The 24,728-nt window shown below is 32.5% G+C and overlaps 3 protein-coding genes across 4 annotated transcripts; 1 reads left to right on the top strand and 2 right to left on the bottom strand.

Annotated features, from left to right (window-relative positions):
* Positions 1–7,721: 7,721 nt before the first annotated feature.
* Positions 7,722–9,373, bottom strand: LOC140879373 (pentatricopeptide repeat-containing protein At5g08305). Its single transcript, XM_073283060.1, has one exon. It carries the CDS (start codon positions 9,341–9,343, stop codon positions 7,757–7,759), a length of 1,587 nt encoding a protein of 528 aa, XP_073139161.1. The 5' UTR covers positions 9,344–9,373; the 3' UTR covers positions 7,722–7,756.
* A 496-nt stretch (positions 9,374–9,869) lies between these two features.
* On the bottom strand, positions 9,870–13,974 carry LOC140881490 (E3 ubiquitin ligase BIG BROTHER-related). The gene is made up of 7 exons (XM_073286847.1): positions 13,718–13,974; positions 12,981–13,332; positions 12,788–12,879; positions 10,662–10,703; positions 10,460–10,581; positions 10,205–10,313; positions 9,870–10,122 (listed from the first exon to the last, which is right to left on the bottom strand). The coding sequence occupies exons 1-7, from the start codon at positions 13,898–13,900 to the stop codon at positions 10,075–10,077; spliced, it is 948 nt and encodes a 315-aa protein (XP_073142948.1). The 5' UTR covers positions 13,901–13,974; the 3' UTR covers positions 9,870–10,074.
* Positions 13,975–15,341: 1,367 nt separating this feature from the next.
* On the top strand, positions 15,342–23,686 carry LOC140879374 (tRNA threonylcarbamoyladenosine dehydratase). 2 transcript variants are annotated; one of them, XM_073283061.1, is made up of 11 exons: positions 15,342–15,512; positions 15,655–15,701; positions 16,293–16,386; positions 17,132–17,279; positions 19,214–19,426; positions 20,048–20,196; positions 20,949–21,078; positions 21,335–21,550; positions 22,582–22,706; positions 22,985–23,042; positions 23,206–23,686. In XM_073283061.1, the coding sequence occupies exons 1-11, from the start codon at positions 15,421–15,423 to the stop codon at positions 23,314–23,316; spliced, it is 1,383 nt and encodes a 460-aa protein (XP_073139162.1). In that variant the 5' UTR covers positions 15,342–15,420; the 3' UTR covers positions 23,317–23,686. The 2 variants fall into 2 exon arrangements, with proteins under 2 accessions (XP_073139162.1, XP_073139163.1); XM_073283062.1 differs by having other exon boundaries at positions 20,048–20,182; positions 20,944–21,078; positions 23,206–23,685.
* Positions 23,687–24,728: the final 1,042 nt, after the last annotated feature.

The following is a 24,728-nucleotide window of genomic DNA, read 5'->3' on the forward strand; positions in this document are numbered from 1 at the left end:
CAAAAAATCAAATTTAATTTTAGAGAAATCCAAATCCGATCTTCACCGTTCAAAATAAAGCTCAAGATGTTTTGAAGCTGCTGTCCAAATTTCAGCTCGATCCGACGGCTAGATCTCAAGATATATTTTTCAAAATCGTCGCACGGAGCAGAAAAATTGACTCTCTCGAGCGAACGAGACCTGGACTGAAAAAAAAAATATTTGGACAGAGAGTTTCTCGCTCGAGCGAGATCTGTGCTCGCTCGAGCGAGTGGAGCGTGCAGAATCTATATTTTTAGAAACTCTTGCTCGGATTGGATGCTATCTTTTGAAGACCCTTGGACATTTAAATACCGATCTATTCATCAGATTAGGGGTTCCAAACGCAGACAACACAAGGTAGGCGGAGAAGATTTCTACACTTTTTCTTCTTCTGTTCTTCTTTATTTTTATTTATTGAATTATAGTTTCAAATATTGAGTAGTTTGTTTTCAACCAAGACGGCGTGATTGGGCTGAACAAATTCATGTAGAAAACTTGGATGTTTGTTTGGGATTTTTCAGAGTTGATTTTATTTTATTGATTGTCAGATTTATATTTGTCTTGTGAATAGTCTGATCAACTGTTTGTTTGCATGTTAATCGATTCCAAGTCGACAGAGGATGTATTGATTTTGATCACTCTGATAATTAAGACATGGTAAAATCGACTAGAAATAGAATTCGGTTTCAGTGTGCGGTTTGGGTGTAAACTGAATTTTCATAAATATTTAATGCATTCAAATTTGATTAGAATTACGAAAGATTAGTTCATCAATATTTGAATATGTTTGATTGTTCTAGAAATAGTCCTTTGAACAAATTAGGAGAATTCCCGTGAATTAAGATTAAATCTGAGTCTTAAATCGACTACATGTTACATGATTTGTTCGATACCTACGTGTGTCTTGGTTGTCTTTTTTTTAATTATTTTTATCTTCATTTATTTTTATTCTTATTTCTTAAGCAGTTTTTATTTTATTTTCTTTTTTTATTTAAATCAAATTATTTTTTATTATTTTGTCTAGATTAAGTAAAATAATTAATTATTGAGAATTGACAACAGTCCATGTGAGATCGATACTTGGACTCTCAGTCCACTTTACTATTACTTGACCTGGTACGCTTTCCAGTAGATTTATATCATACCGATTTAGCCGGTCAATGCTTGTAGCATACCATAATTTTGTATTGATTATCTAGCCAGATCTATGATTTAAGATCTGAAATCTAATAATCTTCAATATTATTGATTAAAGATCTAGGATGATAAATTTTTCTGAAAAATATGAATATCAAATATGATATCTATAAGATCTATAATCAAATATCTTTCAATATTCCTGAAGAACATTCAGATAAGATCCAAGATTTTTATAAATATTTTTGAAAATATTGATATTAGATCTAATATCTAAAAATATTCCTATAGAATATTAATTTGATTATGGATATATATTTATTGATTACTGCTTTCGAAGAATCATTATATATTGTTTACCAATATTTCCAAAAAATATTGCTCTTAACATGTACATAAGATCGTCTGTCAATATTCCAGAAGATTATTGATATGAGATCTACAGTATTCGTGAAGAATATTTATCAAAGATCGAAAATCAATTAATATTTCTGAAAAATATTTATTTTATATCTATCAACATTCATGAAGAATATTAGAGCTAAAATTTAAAGATCTAAGACTGATCTATCAATATTTATAATATATATATATATATATATATATATATATATTGATATTAAGATTACCAATTTTATGTAGAATATTTATTTTAGATCTAGCCACAATCCTGGAGAATATTGATAAAATTTGTGATATATCATCTAAAATTTGTCAATATCTTGAAAATTATTGATTTTAAATATTCTTGATTCTCGAAGAATATTGATATTAAATATTCTCAAAGAATATAGATTTATTGTTAATTATAATATATATTTATGTTATTTTCTCGAAAAACGTGTATTATAATAAATATTATATTTATATATTCAATTATGCTTCAGAAGCCGTATAATTCATAAGATTTATATCGATATAATATCTATCAATATTCATGAAGAATATTCAATATTTTTGAAAATATTGATTAGTTTTATCAACAATCATGAATAATATCGATAAAGATATATCTATATATATATTCATGTAGAATATTGATATAAAATCTAAAGATTTTTCAATATTTCTTGAACAATATTAACCAAAATCTAAAGATTTATCAATATTTATGCAGAATATTGATAAAAAAGCTAGTATATATCAATTTTCTTGAAAAATAATAGGAGATGCATAATATTCTCAAAAATATTGATTTAAATTTTATCAATATTCTTGAAGAATATTGAACTAATATACAAAGTCTATTGATATATATCATGAATGATATTGATGTAATATATAATATTTGAACGTATCTTGGAAGAATATTGATCAATGATTTAAAATTTGTTAATAATCCCGAAGAATATTAAACTTAGTACTCTTGATATATTTATCAAGAATAAAATTCTTGAAGAATATTGATTTGAGATCTAAATTTTGTCAATATTTTTGAAAAAATTGATCTATAATTAACAATAGAATAGTAAATAAAAAAACGAAAATATTGTAAGTCACCTGATTGATGTGATTCGTTCCCTGAAGTGAACGAACATAGTTTATATGTTGTGTTATGTGTAGATTAAATTTTCAAAGAATATGACTTTTTTTTTTTTATTTCAGTAGAAGTAGAATATATAAATATTACAAAATATCGGCATGAATGTTTAGAAACTATATGTTTCAAGTATTCTAAACAAATATTCATACATGTAGTACGATAAATAAATAAAAATAACGTAATAAAATATTGTACTAGATGTACACTGATTCCTCATATCACTATTTACAGAATAACGTACTTGAAGTACGTTAAAATTTTTTACAGGTTTCAATGCAATAAATTTGTGGGGCAATTTATACATACCCAAAATAATATTTTCACCGTAACCTAATGTAGATTTATTAAATGATTCAGAAGATCATTACGATTTTGTCGTTTCAAATAAATAATAATTCACTCCTAGTGAATTAAGATATAAGGACTCAAATGAGTCGATATTTATATTCGACATATGAGGCATAAGAAGTTACTAAATCGTACACGAAGTACGTTAAATGATCTCTATCAAACATGATACATAATTTGTGGAGGAGATTGATTACTACCCAAATTATATTTTCAATTTAACTTAACATAGATGTTAAAGATCCAGAAGATCATTTGATTATCAATAAAACAATTGTGTGTTTGAAGTATTTGAGTTTTTGGAATCCAATGATAATATTCATTTAATATATTATATCATTACAAAATTGCTCTAGAAGAGCTCTAGTACTCTAAAAGAGTTAATATTCATTTTCTTGAAGAAAAAACAATAACATTATTGTTAAGAATGAATATTGTTTTTATGTCTCATGTATAAATATAATATCGAGACAATTGATCCAACAAATATAAAATAAATTGGGTGATACACAAACTCAATTTCTCATAAATAGTATTGTATCAATGTCAGTATGATAAAATAGACATCACAATAAACCAAGAGTTTATTGACATTGTAACTTACTGATATTGTAAACCTGAAATTTATTAATATCGTAAATAAAAGTTTGTTGATGTCATAAACTTAAATTTGGTATCACAAACTTGAAGTTTACAAACCAATAAAACTTATTGATACAAATACTTTTATAGTGTGGCATATTTGATTGGTTTTGACATCCCAATTACACAATAATATAATAAATTATTGTATACAAGGGTATTATCCAATTAACCAGAAGTTTTTGGATTGATAAATAAGGTGATTCTTGAATCCAAGAACCAGAGGATTCAAACATTAATTCAAGAATTCTTATGTTTTAATAGTATAGCTATCAATAGTTCAATTGGGACCGAATCCCTATATTTTCTGAAATGAAAATTAATTATAAACGTGTGTCCATGACTCGCTACATGATGTTTGCAAAGATATTTATTGAGAATAATTTCCAGAATATACAATCAGTAAAAATGGTTTAGTTGATTAATTATCAGATGCCTCCAATCAAATAATAGACCGTATATTTTGAAAATAATGCGTCATATTTTTGGATGTGATATGTTTTCTGCAACAAATATTGTAAATATTATGCCAACTAATTATTATTAACTTCTGGTTTTGAGCCAAGTTTTATGAGTTAAAAATTATTGATTGTGCATTAAATGCATTACAAGAAATTTTCCGAAGAGACTAGAGACATGTTGGAAATACTTTGATTCTTATGATTCAGTATTTCGAATCAATAACAATTAGATTTTTATGGCGCGATTTCTCAATTGTTATTTAAGTTAAACAATTTTTTTCAACATTGAGGGGGAGGAACGTAGAAGTTAAATGTATATCAATGAGAATGTTTTGTCTTTAAACTATAAAATGAACCTAATGTTCAAAGTTTAGTTTTTAAATACATTGTTTGATGTTATGTGTTTATAGATGAGATATATTAGTTATTGTAATTGTTCCAGTTGAACAATTTTTGTTTCTCGCTTTTTAATTGTTTTAAATGTAAACCAAACACCCCTACTCAAAGAATGAAAAAATAACTAAAATGTCAAAATTAAGGAGGCTGATCGTCTTGGAGAGATAATGACATAAATAATAGTAAAACCACAGAAGAGGTTTAGGTATCTGAAAATTATGATATCAATGTTCATGTAGGACCATCTAACTTGCAAGTAACTCCGAAATACGTCAGATGTGTGGTCGACCAATTAGTTCAAAGATATTGTATCTTGAGAAAAAAAAGATATAAGAAACAAAAAAATCAAAAACTCCAGAATAAGTGATTTGAAAAATGATCGATCAAATAAAATAAAAAAAACGTTATTCTTGAAGAATACTCATGAAATCTCAGTATGATAACCATGAGTTTTCGTAAGATAAAGGGATGTGAATATCATAAAATGTAAATCCCTCTTGTAGCATGAAAGTTTTCATAAAGACTTGAAATTGACTATGAGAAGCCAATTATATTGTCATGAGTGTGTTGACTAAGTATTTATATTATTCGAAAAATCTCTGAAAGATTTCAAGTGTCAAATCAAATTAGATTCAACCTCCATGACTATATTTTTGATAAAGCTACATAAGTCAATAAATGTATTAAAATAATAATAATCCAGACACATGTGATGCAATCGGCTTAGTACTTCAGAAGAGTTTATTAAAGCTATCAAGTATTTGATATATGAACATGATATGAAAACTTTCAATATATGAAGTTTTCTTTTTTGAGTCATAGATCCGATATTTTCCAGAAAGAATATATGTTAATTAGTTATAGTACACAACAAAGTAATTAAATACATTTATATTGATATATTATATCCATTAATGAATGTTTGATTATTTAAATGATCAAAAGATCTTTAGTCCTGAAGTACTTTATATAAGCATCAATCGAAGATAATGTGGCGAATCTTTTCATATGGGCATTGTCGATATAAAACTTTGGAAAAAAAACATGCAATATCGAGCAACGACTTAAAGATTTCAACTGATGCTTGCAACATGGGGAGTAATTCTTATGACTTGTTTATAATTTTTTTCAAGTGGTTTTTCATAACAAGGTTTTTGATGAGGCAGTCAGCAAGAAGCAAAAGATGTCTTACTTTTTTTCCTTCACTGAATTTTTATTTCATTGAGTTTTCTCTAGTAAGGTTTTAACGAGGCACATCTGTCTTCAAGAAACATCCAAGAAGAAATATCAATTGATGTACTCTTTTTTCATTCGCTCGGTTTTTTATCTCACTGGATTTTACTGACAAGATTTTAACGAGACAACACTTGAGCTTCCATGAAGTTCTTTGACAAGATTTTAATGAGGCAACACTTGAGTTTCCATGAAATTTCTAAGCAACCATCTTGCCAAATGAAATTAATCATGGTGAAGTGTTGAGTCATTATCAAAACTCACTTTTTTTTCTATTCTTCTATCTTTTTTTCTCATTAAATTTATAAGAGATATCAATATCTTTAATAAATTGAAAATTTTTGGGGAGTGTTATTTACACTCCACATTTTGTTAAATACACTCCATTTATAATTTTATACTAAAGATTGACAAATTCAGCCTTTGATTGGTTTATTTTTAGTAAATTCATTCATAATTTCAATTTCTAAAATAAGTTATTTAGTTACTCAAAATAATATAGTTTAATTTGTTAATAACATTAAATATAAAAAATACACAAGTCGAGTATTAAAATTAAATGTTATTTTTATTTTGATCTTTTTTTTTCAATTTTTATAAATGAACATATTTCATTCTTAAAATTTTAATTTTCATTCGTCATATGTCCTTAAATTTTTATTGTAACTTAAATTTTAAAATTTTTAATTAATTATAATATCTTATGAAATATATTTAAAAATGTATTTATTAAATTTATAATTAATATATTTGTGTATTATCAATTTTTAAAATAAAAACAAAATAGACACAAAGTAATTTTAATATTTAGTGTTTATATACATAATATAAATCGAGTTGAATAATATATTTATATCATAAAAATTATGTTGTTAATCACTTAAAGATATTTTAAAAATAAAAAGTATAAAACAACATATAAATCTTAATTTAGTCTTAAATTAAGATTAATTTATATTTTAAACCAAACTTCAATAAAATTTTTATTAAATCAAAATTTGCTCATCCAATTTTTATAGGTTTTGTTGTTAACTACTAAAATTTTAATGATTTTAAAAAATTTCACATATTTATTCCTAGATAAATAAAACATTAAATAATAAACTATTTTATGTTGATATTAAAATTTAATCTTATTTATACATTATCTCAAATTTTAGAATGATATAAAACTATTAATCAATTTTTTTTTAAAAAAATCTATTATATAAGGAATGATATTATATGGGTATATTTGTCAAATAATATATTAATTAGATAAGATGGATTGTTATTAACACATTTTGAAGTATGAATAACACTCCCCAAATATGGTAGTTAGTAGTGAGGTTGGGGGGGAAAAAAATGGTCCGCTGCCGGGACTTGAACCCGGGACACAAACTAGTGTGTCGATTTCACATCTGAAATTTGACAAATTGCTACAGCGGAATTCGTTTAGTGTAGATTGAACTGTTTTTAATATATATATTTATTATATACACACATATATATATATATATATTTTTGCATTAATTACTTTATATAAAATTTACACGTATAAAATTAATAATTAAAATTTTTATTAATATGTTTCTATTAATATTTATTTATGAAATAAATTTATAATTAATTATAATATTTTTTATTTATTTTATTTGTAGTGAACCAACTCGCGGGCCGGCCCGCCTAACCCGCAATCCACCTTGAATTGAGTTGGGTTGAGAATTTCCAGCCCGTTGGGATAGTGGGCCGGCCCGCCCTCGACCCACCAAAAAGTGAATTTTTGGTGGACCGCCCCGCCCATCCCTGCCATAGGTTAGTCCGTATGACAGCTCTATCTCAATGCATGAAAAGAAATAATTGCATGGACGCTAAACAAGGAAATATATTTTTTAATTATTATTTATATTAATAACAAAGGATTACACATATGTTTTAAAATTTTAATTCTCTACCGAACATTTCTTCTTCACCTTTCATCACCTAAAACAAAAATTCAATAAAAATGAATTTGTAGCCTTTGGGGACGTGCACTCAATTTCATATGTTCCACAAGTACACCTAGAATAAAGTAGATTTCTTGAAATCTTGGATGTTCCTTATCATGAGCAATAAACCTGTGGAGTGTACCAAGAACCTCCACAAAACTACATCCGGCAAACTTCTTCACCCCTCTCCATTCCATCACTTCTCTAGTTCTTCTTGCTTCATCCCACCACTTCATGACCGCGTATACATTCGACAGCCCGACGTATCTCCCATCGTGGTCGCCCTCCAACTCGATCAGCTTTCTCCCCACTGCTTCTGCAACTTCAAATTTTCTGTAGTTTATACAACCGTTAAACAATGCTCCCAACATCGAAGCTGTTGGTTCTATCGGCATTTGAGATACCAACTGGTACGCCTCGTCCACGTGACCTGCACGAGCCAGAACATCCACCACGCAAGCATAATGCTCAGCCTTCGGCGCCATACCATTCTTAGCGATGGTGTCCAGATATTCCCGTGCCTGCTTCACTAATCCTCCATGGGCACAGGCATTTAGCAGGCACAAGTACGTGATCTCATCAGATTTGATTCCCAGTTCCCGCATTTCCTTGTAAAGTTCCAATGCTTCCACAGCATAGCCATGCGTTGCGAGCCCTCCCATCATCGCGTTCCATAGCAAAACATCAGTGTTTCTCGCTGAAACCTCGCGAAATACGACCAGTGCCTCCTCGATTGCACCACATTTAGCATACATATCTACAAGGGACGTCCTTAAGACGAGGGTCATCGGGAGCTTATTCTCGACTACGTATCGGTGCATTGTCCTGCCTTGTTGAAGTGCACCCAAGTGAGAACAAGCACATAACACACTGACCATGGTCACCTCATTCGCTTTCGGCATTCCACTCGCTCGCATCGTCTCGAAAACCGACAAGGCCTCCATGTGATTCCCATCCTTGACATACCCATCAATCAAAGAGCTCCAAGACACGACATTCCTCTCAGGCATGACGTCAAACACTTTCCTCATCGAAACAACATCTCCGCACTTGGCAAACGCATCCAGAATCGAGTTCCAAGACACCAAGTTCCTCGTCGGCATTTCACCGAACACTTTCTCTGCATTTTCTATTTCCCCACACGTACCGTACATGTGGATCAAAGAATTCGATACAAACAAGTCAGACGCAAAGCCATTCCTCGACGCATGCGCATGAATACATCCCCCAAGTATAGGGTCCGACAGGCGTGCCGAAGCCTTGACAAGAAAAGGGTAAGTTAGATGGTTGGCGGCAACACCATGCTCCAACAACTGGAGAAACGCGAGGATGGATCTGTGCGGCGTTTTACTATTTGAGAATGCCCTTATGAGAGCATTGTAATGAAAGATCGTGGGGTTGGGAAGCTGAAGGAAATAGCGATGAGCGTAGCTGATGTCGAAAGAATTCGCGGCCAAAGACAGGATTTTGCCTGTAAATGGATGGATGTTGGATAAGCCAGAAGATGTCAGCAGGGCCTGGATTTGCTTCAACTGAGACAAACTACTGCACTTCTTAAGCAAATTCAAGAAAATAGAAGATGACACATCCACCATTCTTGTTCAATAATTTTCATTATTGTTTGAACTATACATGCAACAAATTATCAAGCATATATATATATATATATATATATATATATTCAAGACACCATTTGACACCATAACTCGGTTTCAGGGACAGGGGGACTATAAATTTGTTAACGAAATGGTTCTCCTCTGCCACCTCGAGGTGGGACGGGTCGATCTTCTCCGTCGATGTATACTTCCGAAGCATTCATGCATTTCATGGTTATGAGCTTAATCTAAGCTCTTAACTTTGCACCTTTTGTGCAAGTCATGTTGAATCGATTAATCACTTGTTCTTTCAACGGGAGTATAATAGCAACTTATGGAACAAAATCCGACAATGGCTTCAAATGCCTAGCTTTATTGTTGGTTGTATTGAATGATGTACATGTCCCACCTTTTGGTACAGTAAACGGGTGCATTGCAATGCCCGGGTGTATTTGTAAATTGTTTGATTAATATACCACTCATCAATTGATGAAAAAATAATAATCGCCATTGCCAGCAAAACAAATATATTAACAGAGAAATAACACTTCCAAATATTTCCGGAAAGTCTCGGGAAGTTATATTTTGCTAAAGGAAAATGCATTAGCAAATCAAGCCCCAATATAATATGTGACTACTATTGTACATTTAGGCAAAACGAAAAATGGAAACAGAGATGTTGTCGATACGATATAATTCAATAGGCAAAACATAGTATGCAACCATATGCTTTAGCTTTTCCCAGAAGTGGAGACTTCAGTATTGCACACAGGACAAACCTACACAAACCCATAATGCCATACATTGTTATTTCTCTAGGTTTCCCATTCTCAATCCATTACGCGATGAGAATATTCGTACCTTATTTATTTTTAGCCAATTGTTAATACATTCTGTGTGGTAAGAGTGTTTGCAAGAAAGAACGGTCAATGTTTCATCATCCTCGTAGTCCAACCTACAAATAACACAGCTAACGAAAAAGGTATATAGGTCAGTTCATTGCCTTCATACAACAACCTAAAAATAAATTATTTGTATTTTGTTTACTTCAGTTCTTTTTCAGGGTCGGGAGGAAAAAACAAGAATTTACACCAAAGCAGGAACATGTTTACTTACGAATCATTGATTCCTGTTTGATCGCCCTGCGATTTATAGTTGACAGAAGGTAAGGAGGCAATTGTATCAACAGAAAGCCCCCTACTTTCTGTTCCAACAACTTCACCGAGTGCAAGTAACTCCTGTATCACAAAGTCACTTTTGAATTCAAAGTAAAATCATTCAGAGAAGAACCAGAAGGCAAGTTTCCAACAAGAGTTACCTCATATGACAGCTCATCTGGATCCACCTCATCCCATGCATCCTAAAAATTCATCAACAATGTCAAGTACTACCTCAAAATATGTTGACAAGTCTCAGTTGCCTGTTGCTACGATGCAAATGAAATGAATACAGATAAAATCACAAGCCAGTGCAGAAAGTAAATAAACAACCCACAAAAGAAAAAAATTCTTATGCCGTAGCAAACTGCATATGACAAATTATCAATACAGGCAAAGCAAAAGCAAAGGTATCCAAAATAAAAGGCATTCATGCCCATGTTTGACCTAGTTTAAAGTATAAAGTAAATCATTTAGTTGCAGGGCATGCAATCTTTCATGATCAACAAAATCTGGGAAGACGCCTTTAAGTTCCCTATCGGTATGTACGAAATGTGATTGAAAATTGGAGGTTTTAGCCAATCCTTCCCGACCAAATTTATCTCAATTAATAGCAGTTGGATAATGAAACAGACAAGTCACTACACTCCCAAAATGGATTAGTACACTAAAAATAAGTTAAAATCGTCCTTAATTAGTTGAATTTCCAGGTTTCCCGGTATCAAAAAGGCTTTTTTGTCCTTAAAAAGTGTAGGATATAAAAATACAAAAATAGCACTGTCATTTTTGGTCTATGACGACTTAATGGTTTAGAAATCTTCTGGCCAAATTTTTAACATGTCTTTTAAATGTGTTGGAGTTATCCATGGCCAAAAGACTAGATCATGAAAGACGAGATCTCTTTTTCCTTCTTCATGACCAAATTAGGGGTCTACAAAAATGAAAGAGCTCATTCAATCATTGGTCAAACAACTGAATAAGAATAAAGAGAGAAAAAAGTTACGGGTAGGTTTGAATTCATTTTCTGGCCCTTTTTTCATTTCCAGAGAATAAACCAAACACTGCACTATTCTATACTCCCAAAACATGTTTTCAATGTTTTCATATCCTCCAACAGAATCATTACTATTGATTTATCTTTTCAACACTACCAAAAAAATTTGATTATTATCTTCTATCCTAATCATATAAACCATAACTAATATCTTAAAAATATCCCAGAGACCATTAAAATAATATGCATTTTATTATATGGAATCACTAACTCGACATATTATTACATGGTGTGATACCTAGAAAATGTATCATTCAGAAAATAAAAGCAACCGACAAACAGTCTCCAATTCATTTATGGGAATTATTTTCAATAACGTTTTCCATATGATGAAAACAACTCTAAACATGGCTTGATGGCTCATAGATATTTTACAAACATCAAAGATAACATGAAATCAGAAAAAAGCACATCTTTGAAGTCGGATGTTCAGGAAAGAAAATGAGTGCTTTAAAAATTGAACCAATAGAGGCGATGTACCATTAAGAACCCAGCTACACACTTCTTTTGTGGTTTAGCTTCAATTTCATTTTTAGAATTGCAGTAAAGTTGCATGCCAAAACAGTAAAGTTGCATGCCAAAACGGATGAAAGCAAGCAGACAAATTCAGTACAAGACTTACAACTTGCACATATAACGTTCACATAAAAACTAGAGGACCTTTGAGAAATGCAAGAAACATAAAATCAGAAAGAAGGCACAAGAAACCATAGATTTCTAGCGAATCCACTGGTTTTAGTCATATTCTTGATCTTTCATATCAAGCAAGTAATTCTAAGTCGAGAAATGCAGCTTTCATGGCATGGTCATCACTTTTTAAATATTTTAAAAATAATGAACCTAGAGAATTAAAAAAAAAAAAACCTTTCCAGTGATTTCCAATAATCTTTTCAGTCACACAAATAAAACACCAAATCTTGAATACCATTTTCACCTCATTAACCTCTCCTCTCCTCTCCTCTCCTCTCCTCTCCCACTACACAAGTTTCTTGTCATGTTATTATAGAGTCAAGCATTACTGATCTCCTTCTTGAAATGAGTTTCATTAGCTCAAATCAAGGGAATTTGAATAAAGAAATGCTTTTTTATCGAAAATTGAAAGCAAAACCTTACGAAATATATTAGATGGTTGTGGAAAAATCTAATGGGTTCCTCAATCTACTGAATGAAAGATTGATGGCAGGTGTAAAATAAATAAAAAGGTAAATGAGACAGCCATGTGCAGAAGGGTACCTGAGAATGGTCACCATGATCGTCGTCGTCGTCTTCTTCGTCATCATCTTCGTCTTCATCTTCATCTTCGTCTTCGTCTTCCCCAATGATCACTATTAAGAAGTTAGAATGGAGTAAATCATCCCAAGTTCACTCAAAGAACCGAATGGGTAATAAAGAGTAAGTAACAAAAGATGGATATTTATACACTCACCGTCGTTTATTCCAGCTAGAGCCAACAGTCTAGCAGCCATTGCCCGTTCTTCGGCATCTTGTAAAGCTCTTGCATAGGCTTCATCACTAGAAAACGTAGAGGGATCCAACTCAGCGTTCTCATTTTCTACTCCTTCATCATGATCATACATATCGAACACATCTTCAGCATCATCATCCAGCTCATCATCCACCTCCACATCAGTAACATTGTTATCCTCTTCACTGGCATCATCATAATCATCATGGTCCACATCGTCTCCGTCGTCTTCGTGCCCAAAACTCCCAGTTTCCCAACTTCCATAATCGCTGACATCACCACCATCCATCCTCAACATCATATATGCCCTTTCCTATTACGTGAAATACAAATTATGCTATTTTCCAAAAAACAGACAAGAAAAGGTACAAAATAGAATCAAGGATAAACCTTTATGACAGCTCAGATACATTTCAAATAAAAACAGGAAACCCTAAATGACATTCGATGCTTTGTTAACAAAAAACAAAAACAAAAAAAACAATACAGCAAACAGAATAGAAACGTGTCGTCAAATTGAATTTAATTCAAAACTTTTTACTAGGCTTCCTGAAGGCAAATTATGGGTTTATCCAAATAAGCAAGAGTCATAAGCAACATATTCTCACCCTAAAATAGATAAGAAATAAGGGGGGGAAATATTAGATATTCAGAAACAAATGATCAACAGTAAAAAAAAAAAAGAAAAGAAAAAGAACCTGTTCTTGGAGGGTGCGGGCGAGGGCAAGATCGGAATCGACTTGACTGAGGTCCGTAAACGGCGTTCTCCGACGCTGATTTTCGCCGTCATTCCCGTTGGACAGTGGATTATCAATAATGTTGTTAGGGTTCCGTTCTTCCCCCTCCGCGGCGGCGGCGGGCTTTGCATTCGTGTTCTCCATTTTCAGAGATAGACAGATGCACGCGGAGATGAGAAATTGGAAGTAAATTTACTTGGACTGATTCATTTTGCCATACCTTTATACTGTTCATGTTGTCTCTTACACATTTCAAATTATCGAATTTTTTGGAAATTATTATTTTTGTCGACTATATTACTTTTAATCGAACAATTTATCCATCGAGATGTTTTTTTTTTCATATCAATTGAAATGTTGCATATCATGGATAAATTTCCATTTGAATCTTTATTTTAAAAATATTTTAATGTTTTATAAATGGAAAAACTTAAATTATATATTTGGACAATATTTTTTTTTTGAAAAATATGTTTTAAAAAAATTATCCAAGTATAATTTTTAAATAAAAATTGAAATGTGTTTTTATATATTTTTGTATTTTACTCAGATCACCGAATTTGTTAAGAGAATCTCCATAATCACATATTTTTAGAGGTTGCAAACAATTTGTTAAGAGAATCTCCACAATCACTTATTTTTAAAAGTTGCTATCTTAAAATTATTTTAACTACATTTATTGACAAAAACTAAAATAAATTAAAAATCAAGTTACATAATTTCAAAAATTATTGCGGTGGATTTTAATTACATATTAGATATGAGTCATATGAAACCATCACTTAAATCTTTCCCAAATCAAACCTCCCACTTCCAACAAAATTCATCGATTCAAGCAAAATTTTAGTTCAACCGATATTGTTATTATGTAATGAATTGTTAATGTAAGGTCCCAACTTCTCATGATGCGTGAGAATGAGAAAATAAGCGCGCTAGAAAGATTGGTCTTAACACAATGAATAGAATAATCGAATCTAAGATTTGCTTATTATCTTATATATTATTTCATTTTTAACATTAAAAAGTTGATAGAAATTCATGTATTTCAAGGATCATTTCAAACTCATTTTGCTTATTATCTTATATATTATTTCATTGTTAACATTAAAAAGTTGATAGAAATTCATGTATTTCAAGGATCATTTCAAACTCATTTTACTTGTTATCTTATATATTATTTCATTGTTAACATTAAAAAATTGATTAAAATTCATGTATTTCAAGGATCATTTCAAACTCATCTCCTCAAATGCACACCTATTATAAATCATGTGTCATATATAATCATATCTAAAAAATATATAAACCTTTTTTTTTTAAAGGTAAAAATATATAAAACTTTTAAGATGCTAGAAAATATGAAAAAAAAGATAATTATTGTTCTTTTAATTTGAAAATAACTCTCCAAAACTATATATTAATTAACATATAAGAGGCCGTCGAACAAATAATGTATCCTTTTTAAAAAAAATAATAATAATAATGTATCCGATAAAATGGAATTTAGCTCATTATATTTGATATTTGAAAGTTTAGTCTATATTTTTTTAATTAAAAATAAAAATTTAAATTTTTTACTCTTGAACCTCTGCTCTGGTCGTAGGGGAAATTGTTCATCGCCGGCTCCAATTTTCACCCAAAACGCGCGCACAGTGAGGTGTGAGATGGGAGAAAGGTCTAAATATCTGGTGTTGTTTGGAGCTGGAGCTCTAATGGGATCTGCTGCTACCGTTGCTGTCTTCAAATTTGTGCACAGGTCACTCTCTGCAACTGTTTAGGCACGAGCTTGACTGCGTGACCCAAATTTTACCATTTTTTCATGATGATTTTTTTTTGGCATCAAGGACTCGTGGTTTGGTGGTTTGTCATCTGTTGATATGTTTGGTTGTGATTTGCAGAAAAGCTGGGAAGCCACAGACGATTGCTGAGGCAACTGAATTGAATGGTATATTGCATTTGTATCACGTTGGTTTGTTCGAGGGAATGTGCTTTATTTTCTGTTTAGACTTCAAGTTCAAGTGGTTTAGATGAACACCAGTTTCTTATGTGCCAACATTGTACTCTTGGCACGGTTCTTAAGCTGATCTTTACAGTGTTTACTTATGATGGTTTTCACTATCTATCATGTGTGTGCATGAAATTAATCCTAACCGTGTTAGGTGATCTTATCATTGTCTCTAAGGCTCTAAGCCCTTTCTTTTGTCCTCTTCAACCGCATCAATAAGACAAAAAAGTGCTTATCAGTGAGTTAGGTGATAGATTCTTTCAAATTCTTAGTACCTTTTTTGTTTATAAATGGGATTTTTTTGGGTTTGTTTTAACTTGTAAGTGGGATTCATCATGTGAAATTCTTAGAAACATAGTTATTGGCATGTTGAAAACTTTGGTGATGAGTTCACTTATTATCGGCATCTGATATTTGTTCTCTGTCTAATGAGATTCGATGTTCCATTTTATTATCATTGTTGTGAATCTTATGGTTGAAACCTCCGTCCATGTTTCTTGGACCAACTTATCTAAAATCGAGCTGATACAGCTTTAGCGAGCCATAAATTATCGGAGGATGCGAATCAATGCGAAGCTAGTCCAAGTCTGCTGATGGATGAAATTGTGTCGGAACAACTCACAAGGTGACAGAATGTTCTTTCTCTCACGAGGCTGATGAATTAGATGATCAATTGTTTTCTCCTATAGATACAAAGGAATGATTGATTACATGATGGATGTTTTGTGGATTTTATATGATCAACATATAATTGTAATATCCAATTACATAGTATACAATATCAAGGCTGGCAGAGTTCAAATGACGCTACCGTGTTTTCTTTCAGTATTTTAGAGGCTTGATTCGGGGTGAGCTTTCAATTTGAGAGAAGATTAGGGTTGAAGCTCTGCGAACTCAAAAGTGCAACTCAGTTTTAGTATCAAAACGTCTGAAAAAAGTTAAAAATTTCAATTCATCCATTTGAATTCTCATTCTCTTACATCCTTTTGCGACATCCCTTATTGACACTCCATTTCTATAAATGGCGAATTGTATTTGACAGTACTTATTGTATTACACAGCTAGTACTTTAATGGGGAAAAACAAGTATATTAAGAACGGTAACTTTTTCTACCATAGACTAAATCTTTGTGTCCTTTCACATCGGTGATTAAAAAACGGACGAAGGAAACTTAATTCAATAAAAAAGATGATCTTTTACTTGTTTAAGACCAACACAATGATGAAGAAGGGTAGTATTCATGTCACGTCCATTTTTCTCTTCATAGAAAAAGGTTATGCATACATTTGGCATAAGATCTTTTTGGTGATTGGTTTAGTATTGCGCAGAAGCTGACAACACAATTGATGTATTTTTTTTATCATACCAGAAATATCCAGTTCTTCGGCCTCGAACATCAGTCAAAAGTGACATCATCATATGTCGTGGTCATTGGTCTTGGTGGAGTTGGGAGTCATGCTGCATCTATGCTCTTGAGATCAGGTGTAGGGAGGCTTCTACTCGTGGATTTTGATCAGGTATTTATTTTTACAAGCATTATGTTACACCATAATTTCCAGGTAAGAGTCCAGGCCCAAGAAACTAGGCTTCTACACAAGAGTGGCTCTCGGATTTTTAACCACTTCATATTTTGTTGTAGAACAAAAATAAGACGCACAACACCATCTATCTATTGAGAAGTTGATGTCCACAACCCACATTGAGTGAAGTTACACACTCAATGGTATCATATTCCCAGGTCACCCATTCTGCCACATCTATTCTCATTGAGAGCACATTCTGTAAAAACTAATTGTATCATAGCAAGAGTCTTGGAATAAGTGTGTAACTATGAGAAATAAGAAATAACACAGTCATAGAGAAAGGGAAAAGGAGAATTGGAAAATTTTTTTAGAGAAACTTCTAGAGAGAACAATGCCATATGTGTTCTTGTCTCAGTTCTATATAAAGCATTCCTAAATATTGACCTGACAATGATTTTCTTCGAACTGTGAATCAAAACTGGAACATTCTCATAATATAAAAATCGAAACCTTTTTTCTGTACAATTAAAAAACATGAATCTGAGGTCTTAGAGTATTCATAAAAAACTAAATTTATATAATTAAACTACTTGATTCATAGAGATTAAATTTAAAACCAACTTTGTTTTTATAAGAATTATATATTAAGATATTTAATAATATAATTGTTAAATAAATAACTTTAATTAGGTTGATTAGTTCATGAGTCATCCCATCATCTGTTTCTTGACCATTAAATTTTAAGAAATAAATCACAATTTAAATCAGTTTCCACTGTAACTAAATTGGAACTGAAACCATCAGGTACCAAAACCGAAATGGTATAGAAGCAATTCAATACTGATTCCACATTCCATAAGAATCATAACTATCAGTTCTAGAGTCGAAACCGTCTGTATTTGAATTGTGGGCCGTGCTTACCTATATATTCTCTCAAAGCACTTCCTGTCTAAACCATTACATCTATCAATTTGCTAGCAAAATGGTGCACATGATATTTTTTTTTTTTATTTTTAACAAACTAAGATAACCATCTTAGTCTCCTATAACATATATATTTCCTGCCTTCCTCAAAAAGTCAAAATCTTTAGTAGCTTCCATCATTAGTAAATTTTTGTGCTTTGCTGAGAGAACCCAATGATCTCTTGAATATAATGGAATTATTTGGAGAAAATATATGCATTTTAATGCTTAAGCGTGCCATATAACTACAAGAAAAAGGCTACCTAATTATTTAAAAATCCTTAACTCGATAATATCCCTAAACATTGCCTACATGGGATAATATTTATTCAAAGGAAGATAAGCTACTAAGAATAAAAAGAAACAGACTTAGAATCCAAAATTCCTCATCTATAGTTCTATATTTCCCATGAGTGTAAACCAAGTCTTCCCCAATGGATGAACCATCAGTGCTGCCGGGCTTTGGATCATTGGGCTGACATTTGGCCTTTGGGTTCATTACAGAGCCCAAACCCAAAGATATAGCTTTGGAGAATTCAGATGGGAGAGCACTTCAAGCTCATTGCAAGCTTGTGCTTACTCTCAGCCTCCTTGTTGATTCAGCAAATCATTTGCTGATGTTCTCCGAGAATCCAGACAAATGAAGTGAAATTGAGGAAAATTTTGGGTTCGTCATATGTTGAACCTCATTCACGGAAGTATTCGATATACTTTTGTCTTCAAGAAGGTGTTGTGGGTTACAGTAAAGAGATATGTTTTCTTTTAGTTGAAACTCTGAAAACCACACAGTGCAAAAAATTTGCATTTCAGGATCTCTATGCTAGATAATTATGTAACTCCCTTGTTCATGTGGCCCACTTAAGCTTTCTAAGTGTTATTCATTTTTCAGGCTAAACCTTTTGGTGGTTTCTTTATCTGCTTAAACTTGACATAACTATTTTATCATTCATTTGTTGGTTGCCAAGGTTTCAGTGTCATCATTGAACAGACATTCTGTTGCGACAAGAGAGGATGTTGGCACCCCCAAAGCCTTGTGTCTGAAGAAGCATTTCGCAGCAATTTTCCCTGAATGCCATGTAGATGCTAAAGTGCTATTGTATGATTCATCGTCCGAAGATGAAATTCTTTCTGGGCACCCTGATTTTGTCTTAGATTGTATTGATAACATTGACACCAAGGTCATCCAACCTTTCGATTTTCTATATCACTTCATTTTAGTTCTTGAACTATCAGTGCTTGATGAATTTGTTAAACTGTGTTGAACGCGACATGCATTTCCATCACTTGGTTGCTCAAGTAGGACATTATTTTCATTCGTTATATAATGAATGTGATTCCTAAAACATTACTGGATGGTAGCCGTTCCTTTGATCTGAAGCTATAATTGTGTCTTCTAACTTTTTAGTCTGTACTCGCTTTGATACTCCTATAACTTTTTCTAGTTCGTCATGTTGTGGGAATGAGATTAGATCATTATTGTTGTGTTTCATATTGTTAATGATATTATGTTCGTGGAATTTCTCTCGTCACTATGGAATCTTGCTCAAAGGCAAAGGCAGTATTTTTTTGGTTTGATATTTGTGTTGTGAAGTGCAAGTTTACATTAAAGCTTTTAGTTTGTTCATCTTCTAAATTAAGCATTTTCATCTTGCCTGATTTTTACCGTGCGTCAAGGATAATATAATACAGATGTTTTTATTTGTGTTATCCATCATTTAACTGTGCAATGGCGTGTGACTTCTTTGCATGTGGTGTCCTTTATAAAGGTTTTGATTTCTTTGGTTGATCCTTTCTTGTAGGTCTCGCTTCTTGCCGCATGCGTGCGTAGGGGTTTGAAAGTTTTGTCCGCCACAGGAGCTGGTGCAAGAGCTGATCCAACAAGAATTCGTGTGGCTGACTTAAAAGAATCGATAAATGATCCTCTATCTCGGGCGGTAAAGAGTTGCAAGTGTGAAAATTTCTTCTTTATCTTGTTCTAATTATCATGGAATCTTCATTCTTAAATATCTCTTATAAAAAAAATTCTTAAATATCCAGTGGCGGAGCCAGGATTTCTGGTCTGCCAGGGCTAAAACTTTGAGTTTCCGAATCTTTTAATATTTTCAATTGAGCTACCCGGGCTAATACCAAATTAATCCAATTTTTTTCAAAATTTATATATACAAAAATTTGAAAAAATTTCGGGCCACTAGGGCTACAGCCCGGGTGGCTACAAGTGTGGCTCCGCCCTTGTAAATATCGCCGTGCTTCCATGATCATACTTCAGAACGCGAGCCTTCTCCTTCTTTGCATCATCTGGCCTTTTGTGTAATACTTTGCTGGTATCACATGTACCTTGATGTTTGAGTCATAAATATCAATAGATGAAAGAGAAAACTAAACAGCTATTACTATTTTCATTCAAACTCACAATTAAAACCTTCATTTTTCTCCCAACTATTTTGCATGCCTCTGAGTTCGAAGTTGGCTGTCCTTTATTTGTTAATACACGTGGGTCTAAATCCTTTTCTCACTCGTTATTGTATCTATGGTTCTTGTTTATTGATGATGTTGGTTCATTCCTCATTACTTGGTCTTTGGAATAAACTTGCCAACTGACAGATACCTCTCAGCGCTCATGGAGGATTTTATTTATTTGCTTAATTACATTAAATTTGTTATTTTTATGCCAAACTCCTAAAACACCACGTTGCAGGTCAGACACCGGTTGAAGAGAGATTACGGCATTGAAGGTGGCATTTCTGTGGTATTTTCTTTGGAGAAACCCAAGGCAAAATTGCTTCCTTTCAAAGGGCCAAGTGGGGAGGCAGAAAACCCTTCAGATTATCAAGTAAGCACTCAATTTTCCTATTACAATCAATATTTTTCGTAATAGCTCTAGTCATTGCTTTCTACTGTTTCTTTACAGATATTTTTTATTAAGAAATTGAGGGTCTATTTAAAAGAACAAATAAAAATACAGGGTCTTCTTATGCAGAGTTTCAGTGACCAGAACTTTATTTTTTGTTAATCTCTAAGCATGCACCAGCTTTTATCTTTCCTGGTTGTTCTTCTGAAATTGTAATTTCTATTAAATTGATTATTAGATTGTTCCAGGATTTCGAGTACGTATCATTCCAGTCTTAGGAACCATTCCTGCAATCTTTGGGCAAGTAATGGCTTCCTATGTTGTGACTCAACTGGCTGGAGTGCAAGTTCATATGGAGCCAGTTGTGAATATTGATATCGATCATTACCGTGTACTTCATCAGCGTCTTATTGAACATGAAGAGTTGCAGTATGGTACCACAATGCAAGTTCAGGTACTCAATTGTGAATGTTTTTTTCCTAATACTCTATTGGGGTGCTCTTGCTTCCCTTTTATCCGCATTGATTCACTGCTAGTATTCATCCTAAAAATATTTCATTGAGAAACAATGTTTATGTAGGAAGGTATTGGGAAGGCATTTCTTGTCAGAAAAAGATAGTACGGTTGGGATAACACTTGGTTTGGCATGAAAACCCAGAGAATTGACGGCTTGTATTTTACCCTTTTCTAAAGTTGGATGGAGTGGATTTAGTGGCGGAATTTAGGATAAAAGGAAAGAGTGACGGATAATTGCCAATTCTTGGTACTTTTAAGTGTTCACTCGAAGATATAATGAAGTGACCAATTAGGTGTTGGTCATTAAGAACTGGATTCAAATATTTATTGTGTTTTATTCCACATCTGTAACATATATTGTCAATAAAAGCAGCGGCCCTCAACTCTCACCTTCCTATTCACACCACCTCACCTACCTGTAACATGCATTGTCAATAAAGTGGCAGCCCCCCAACTCTCACCTTCCTCTTCGCTCCACCTCACCTGTCACAGAGCATGAGCAAGTCAGTTATTTGATTGCTATATTTGGTTTTTACCAGCCTTTTTTCAATTTATTTCTGACTGATTAACTTTGGGTTTTATGGAAGAACAGGAAAGGAAATAGAAAGAAATCCCAGGACAATTTGTCTTGAGAATATACCTTGATTCATTTAATCGACACGGGTTACATGAACATGTATATGCCTTGCGATTTTGGAGTCACCTGAATAACTCTTTCATTGAGGGAACGGACCATAAATCTAGTGGTAGCTGACAACGTAATAAGTTGCAAATTCATACGTAATCTTGAAGTCATGCAAGCTTAAACTGACTAATGTATGTCAACCGAGTCCTGAACCGTCATTTGCTACTCATGAAACTGCATTTATCAATGATTTATGTCCAGCATCATCCTTCATATGGTCAAGCCACAAGCCACGTGATTTGCAATTAAATACAACTTGTGTGTCTTGTCTGTATTTCTTCCAGGTTGATGCTGAGGAGGTCATGTATATAGTCAAAGAACTGTGGCATGGACGGAGTGCAAGAGATGAATCACCTAAAGAAGTAGGACGTGCAATGTGGCGTTCTGTAAACGAATTAATACTTATCAGGTATGGATATTTGTTATATGGCGAATTATAGAGAAAAAAGAAAAAGAAACTCAATACTTATCAGGTATGGATTTTTGTTGTATAGTGCATTATAGAGAAAAAGAAAAAGAAAAAAGAGAAGCTTTCATTGATATGACAAATTCTCTTAAATGCTAGTTGATATGTGTATCCTTTCTCCTAGTCATGTTTATCTTATTATGATGAAGAAGGCAAACACTTGCGACATACCTGCGGTTTTGTCCATTCTAATTGTTTGTTGTTTGATGGTATATTTTCAGATGGGATCGTACAAAACCTGCCTGTATGTCAAATTTAATTCTCTTGAGATTTAAAGAGGTATGTGCAGGACTGAATATGCCTGTCATAACATAAATGAAAATACACTCTTTAGCAATTGTGCACTCGCAATTTGTACGCAAAGCATTCATCCTTCACTGACTTTGTCATACACGAGGTATTTGAAATACTATATACTTGCTTAATCAATTTTCCTCCACAGGCTGATGAACATGAATCCAGTTCACTTGACGTTATAAGAGAAAATGAACCCGAGTTTTTCGCCAAGGTGACATCTGTGTTGAAACGAGCTGCATTGGACTTCGGTTTGTGATTTCAGCGAATTCTACTCACAGTCCACTGTTTACCTGTTGGGATGCTACCGAATCTATTCTACTGAGACTCCTTAAATCTGCCTTGTGGATTGTGGCCTACCAACAAGATCAGAGGTCAAGAAATTGTTTTTCCTTTTGTTTTTGTTTTTTTATTACGAGGTCATGAGTTCAAATCCACCATATGCGCGCCACAATGAATGTCACAACAGACACGGATCAACATATTTTTCCCATTTCTACTTGAATGACCTCATGGCGACTGTGTTTTGAGAACCATCCACTTTGATGCATCCTTGTAAGGGTAACTTGAAATTTCTCCTCATGAATGTGCAGTTGTGCATCACTGTAATAAGGCGTATTTTTTTATAAAAAAAATCCAAAAATTATCTGTAAAATTAATTGGATTCTCGCCCAAAATCTCCCAACTAATTCTTTATCCGTGGCAGTGTAATTCATTAATCACATGCGCGTCAGGGTAAATGAATTCGGGCAGTTATGGACTTATAGTGGGATATTAATTAGCCAAAGCCTTGTTTCAAAATAATGTGTTAATTAATTTTATAATGAAAATAAGAGAGAGAAAAATATCAATCTTTCAAATTGTGTTTGGATCGAGAAATTTGGATCTTAAAATTTAAGTTGGCATACTCAAAATAATATAATAATAAGTTGGCACCCTCTTACTTCTTATTGAAAAAGATCTCTCACTATCTTTTTTTCTTATGACATATATATATATTTTTAATATAAAATATTATCTGACAGCCTACTCCAAGTTTATAAGATAATAATTTACACTTTAAGCGATAATATTTGACATCTTAGAGAAATCGTTTTGTCTATACATTTTTTAATTTGAGATGTTCAAATACAAAAAAAAGTTGGATGCAACATCTGAACACTGTCTATGTGTTAGCAGCATAGATAGACTCCTTAGAAACAAAAAATCATTTTATTTTTTCAAAAAAAAAAATCTCAAATTTTCTTTTATGTTACGATATCATGAACAAAAGTTATACCCATGATGACAATTGATAAAACTTCATTCCGATTAGGTGATTAAAAATCAGTACTCAAAACTATTATACAGAAAATGAAATTAAAATTCATAATAAAAAAATTATTTTGTAGAAATTATATTTAAAAGTTATTTTAAAAAATGTAGAACAAAAGATAGAGTGTAATCTCCCTCCGGCAAATGGCAGGCATTGGCAGCTACTAAAATTATTGTTTATTGATTGGAATTTAAAAGGCATAGCACGATCCTCCAAAATCACAACCTCCCTATAGGTTTTTAGCCTTTAGATTGCGCTTACTATTGTTGCCGGCCGGCAATTCAAACCGGCTTACTCTAGTTGATATCGATACCGTATATATATATCACATTAACATTTAATTAACAATATTCGAT

The sequence above is a fragment of the Henckelia pumila genome, chromosome 2, assembly GCF_033568475.1.
Source record: "Henckelia pumila isolate YLH828 chromosome 2, ASM3356847v2, whole genome shotgun sequence".
Lineage (NCBI taxonomy): Eukaryota > Viridiplantae > Streptophyta > Magnoliopsida > Lamiales > Gesneriaceae > Henckelia > Henckelia pumila.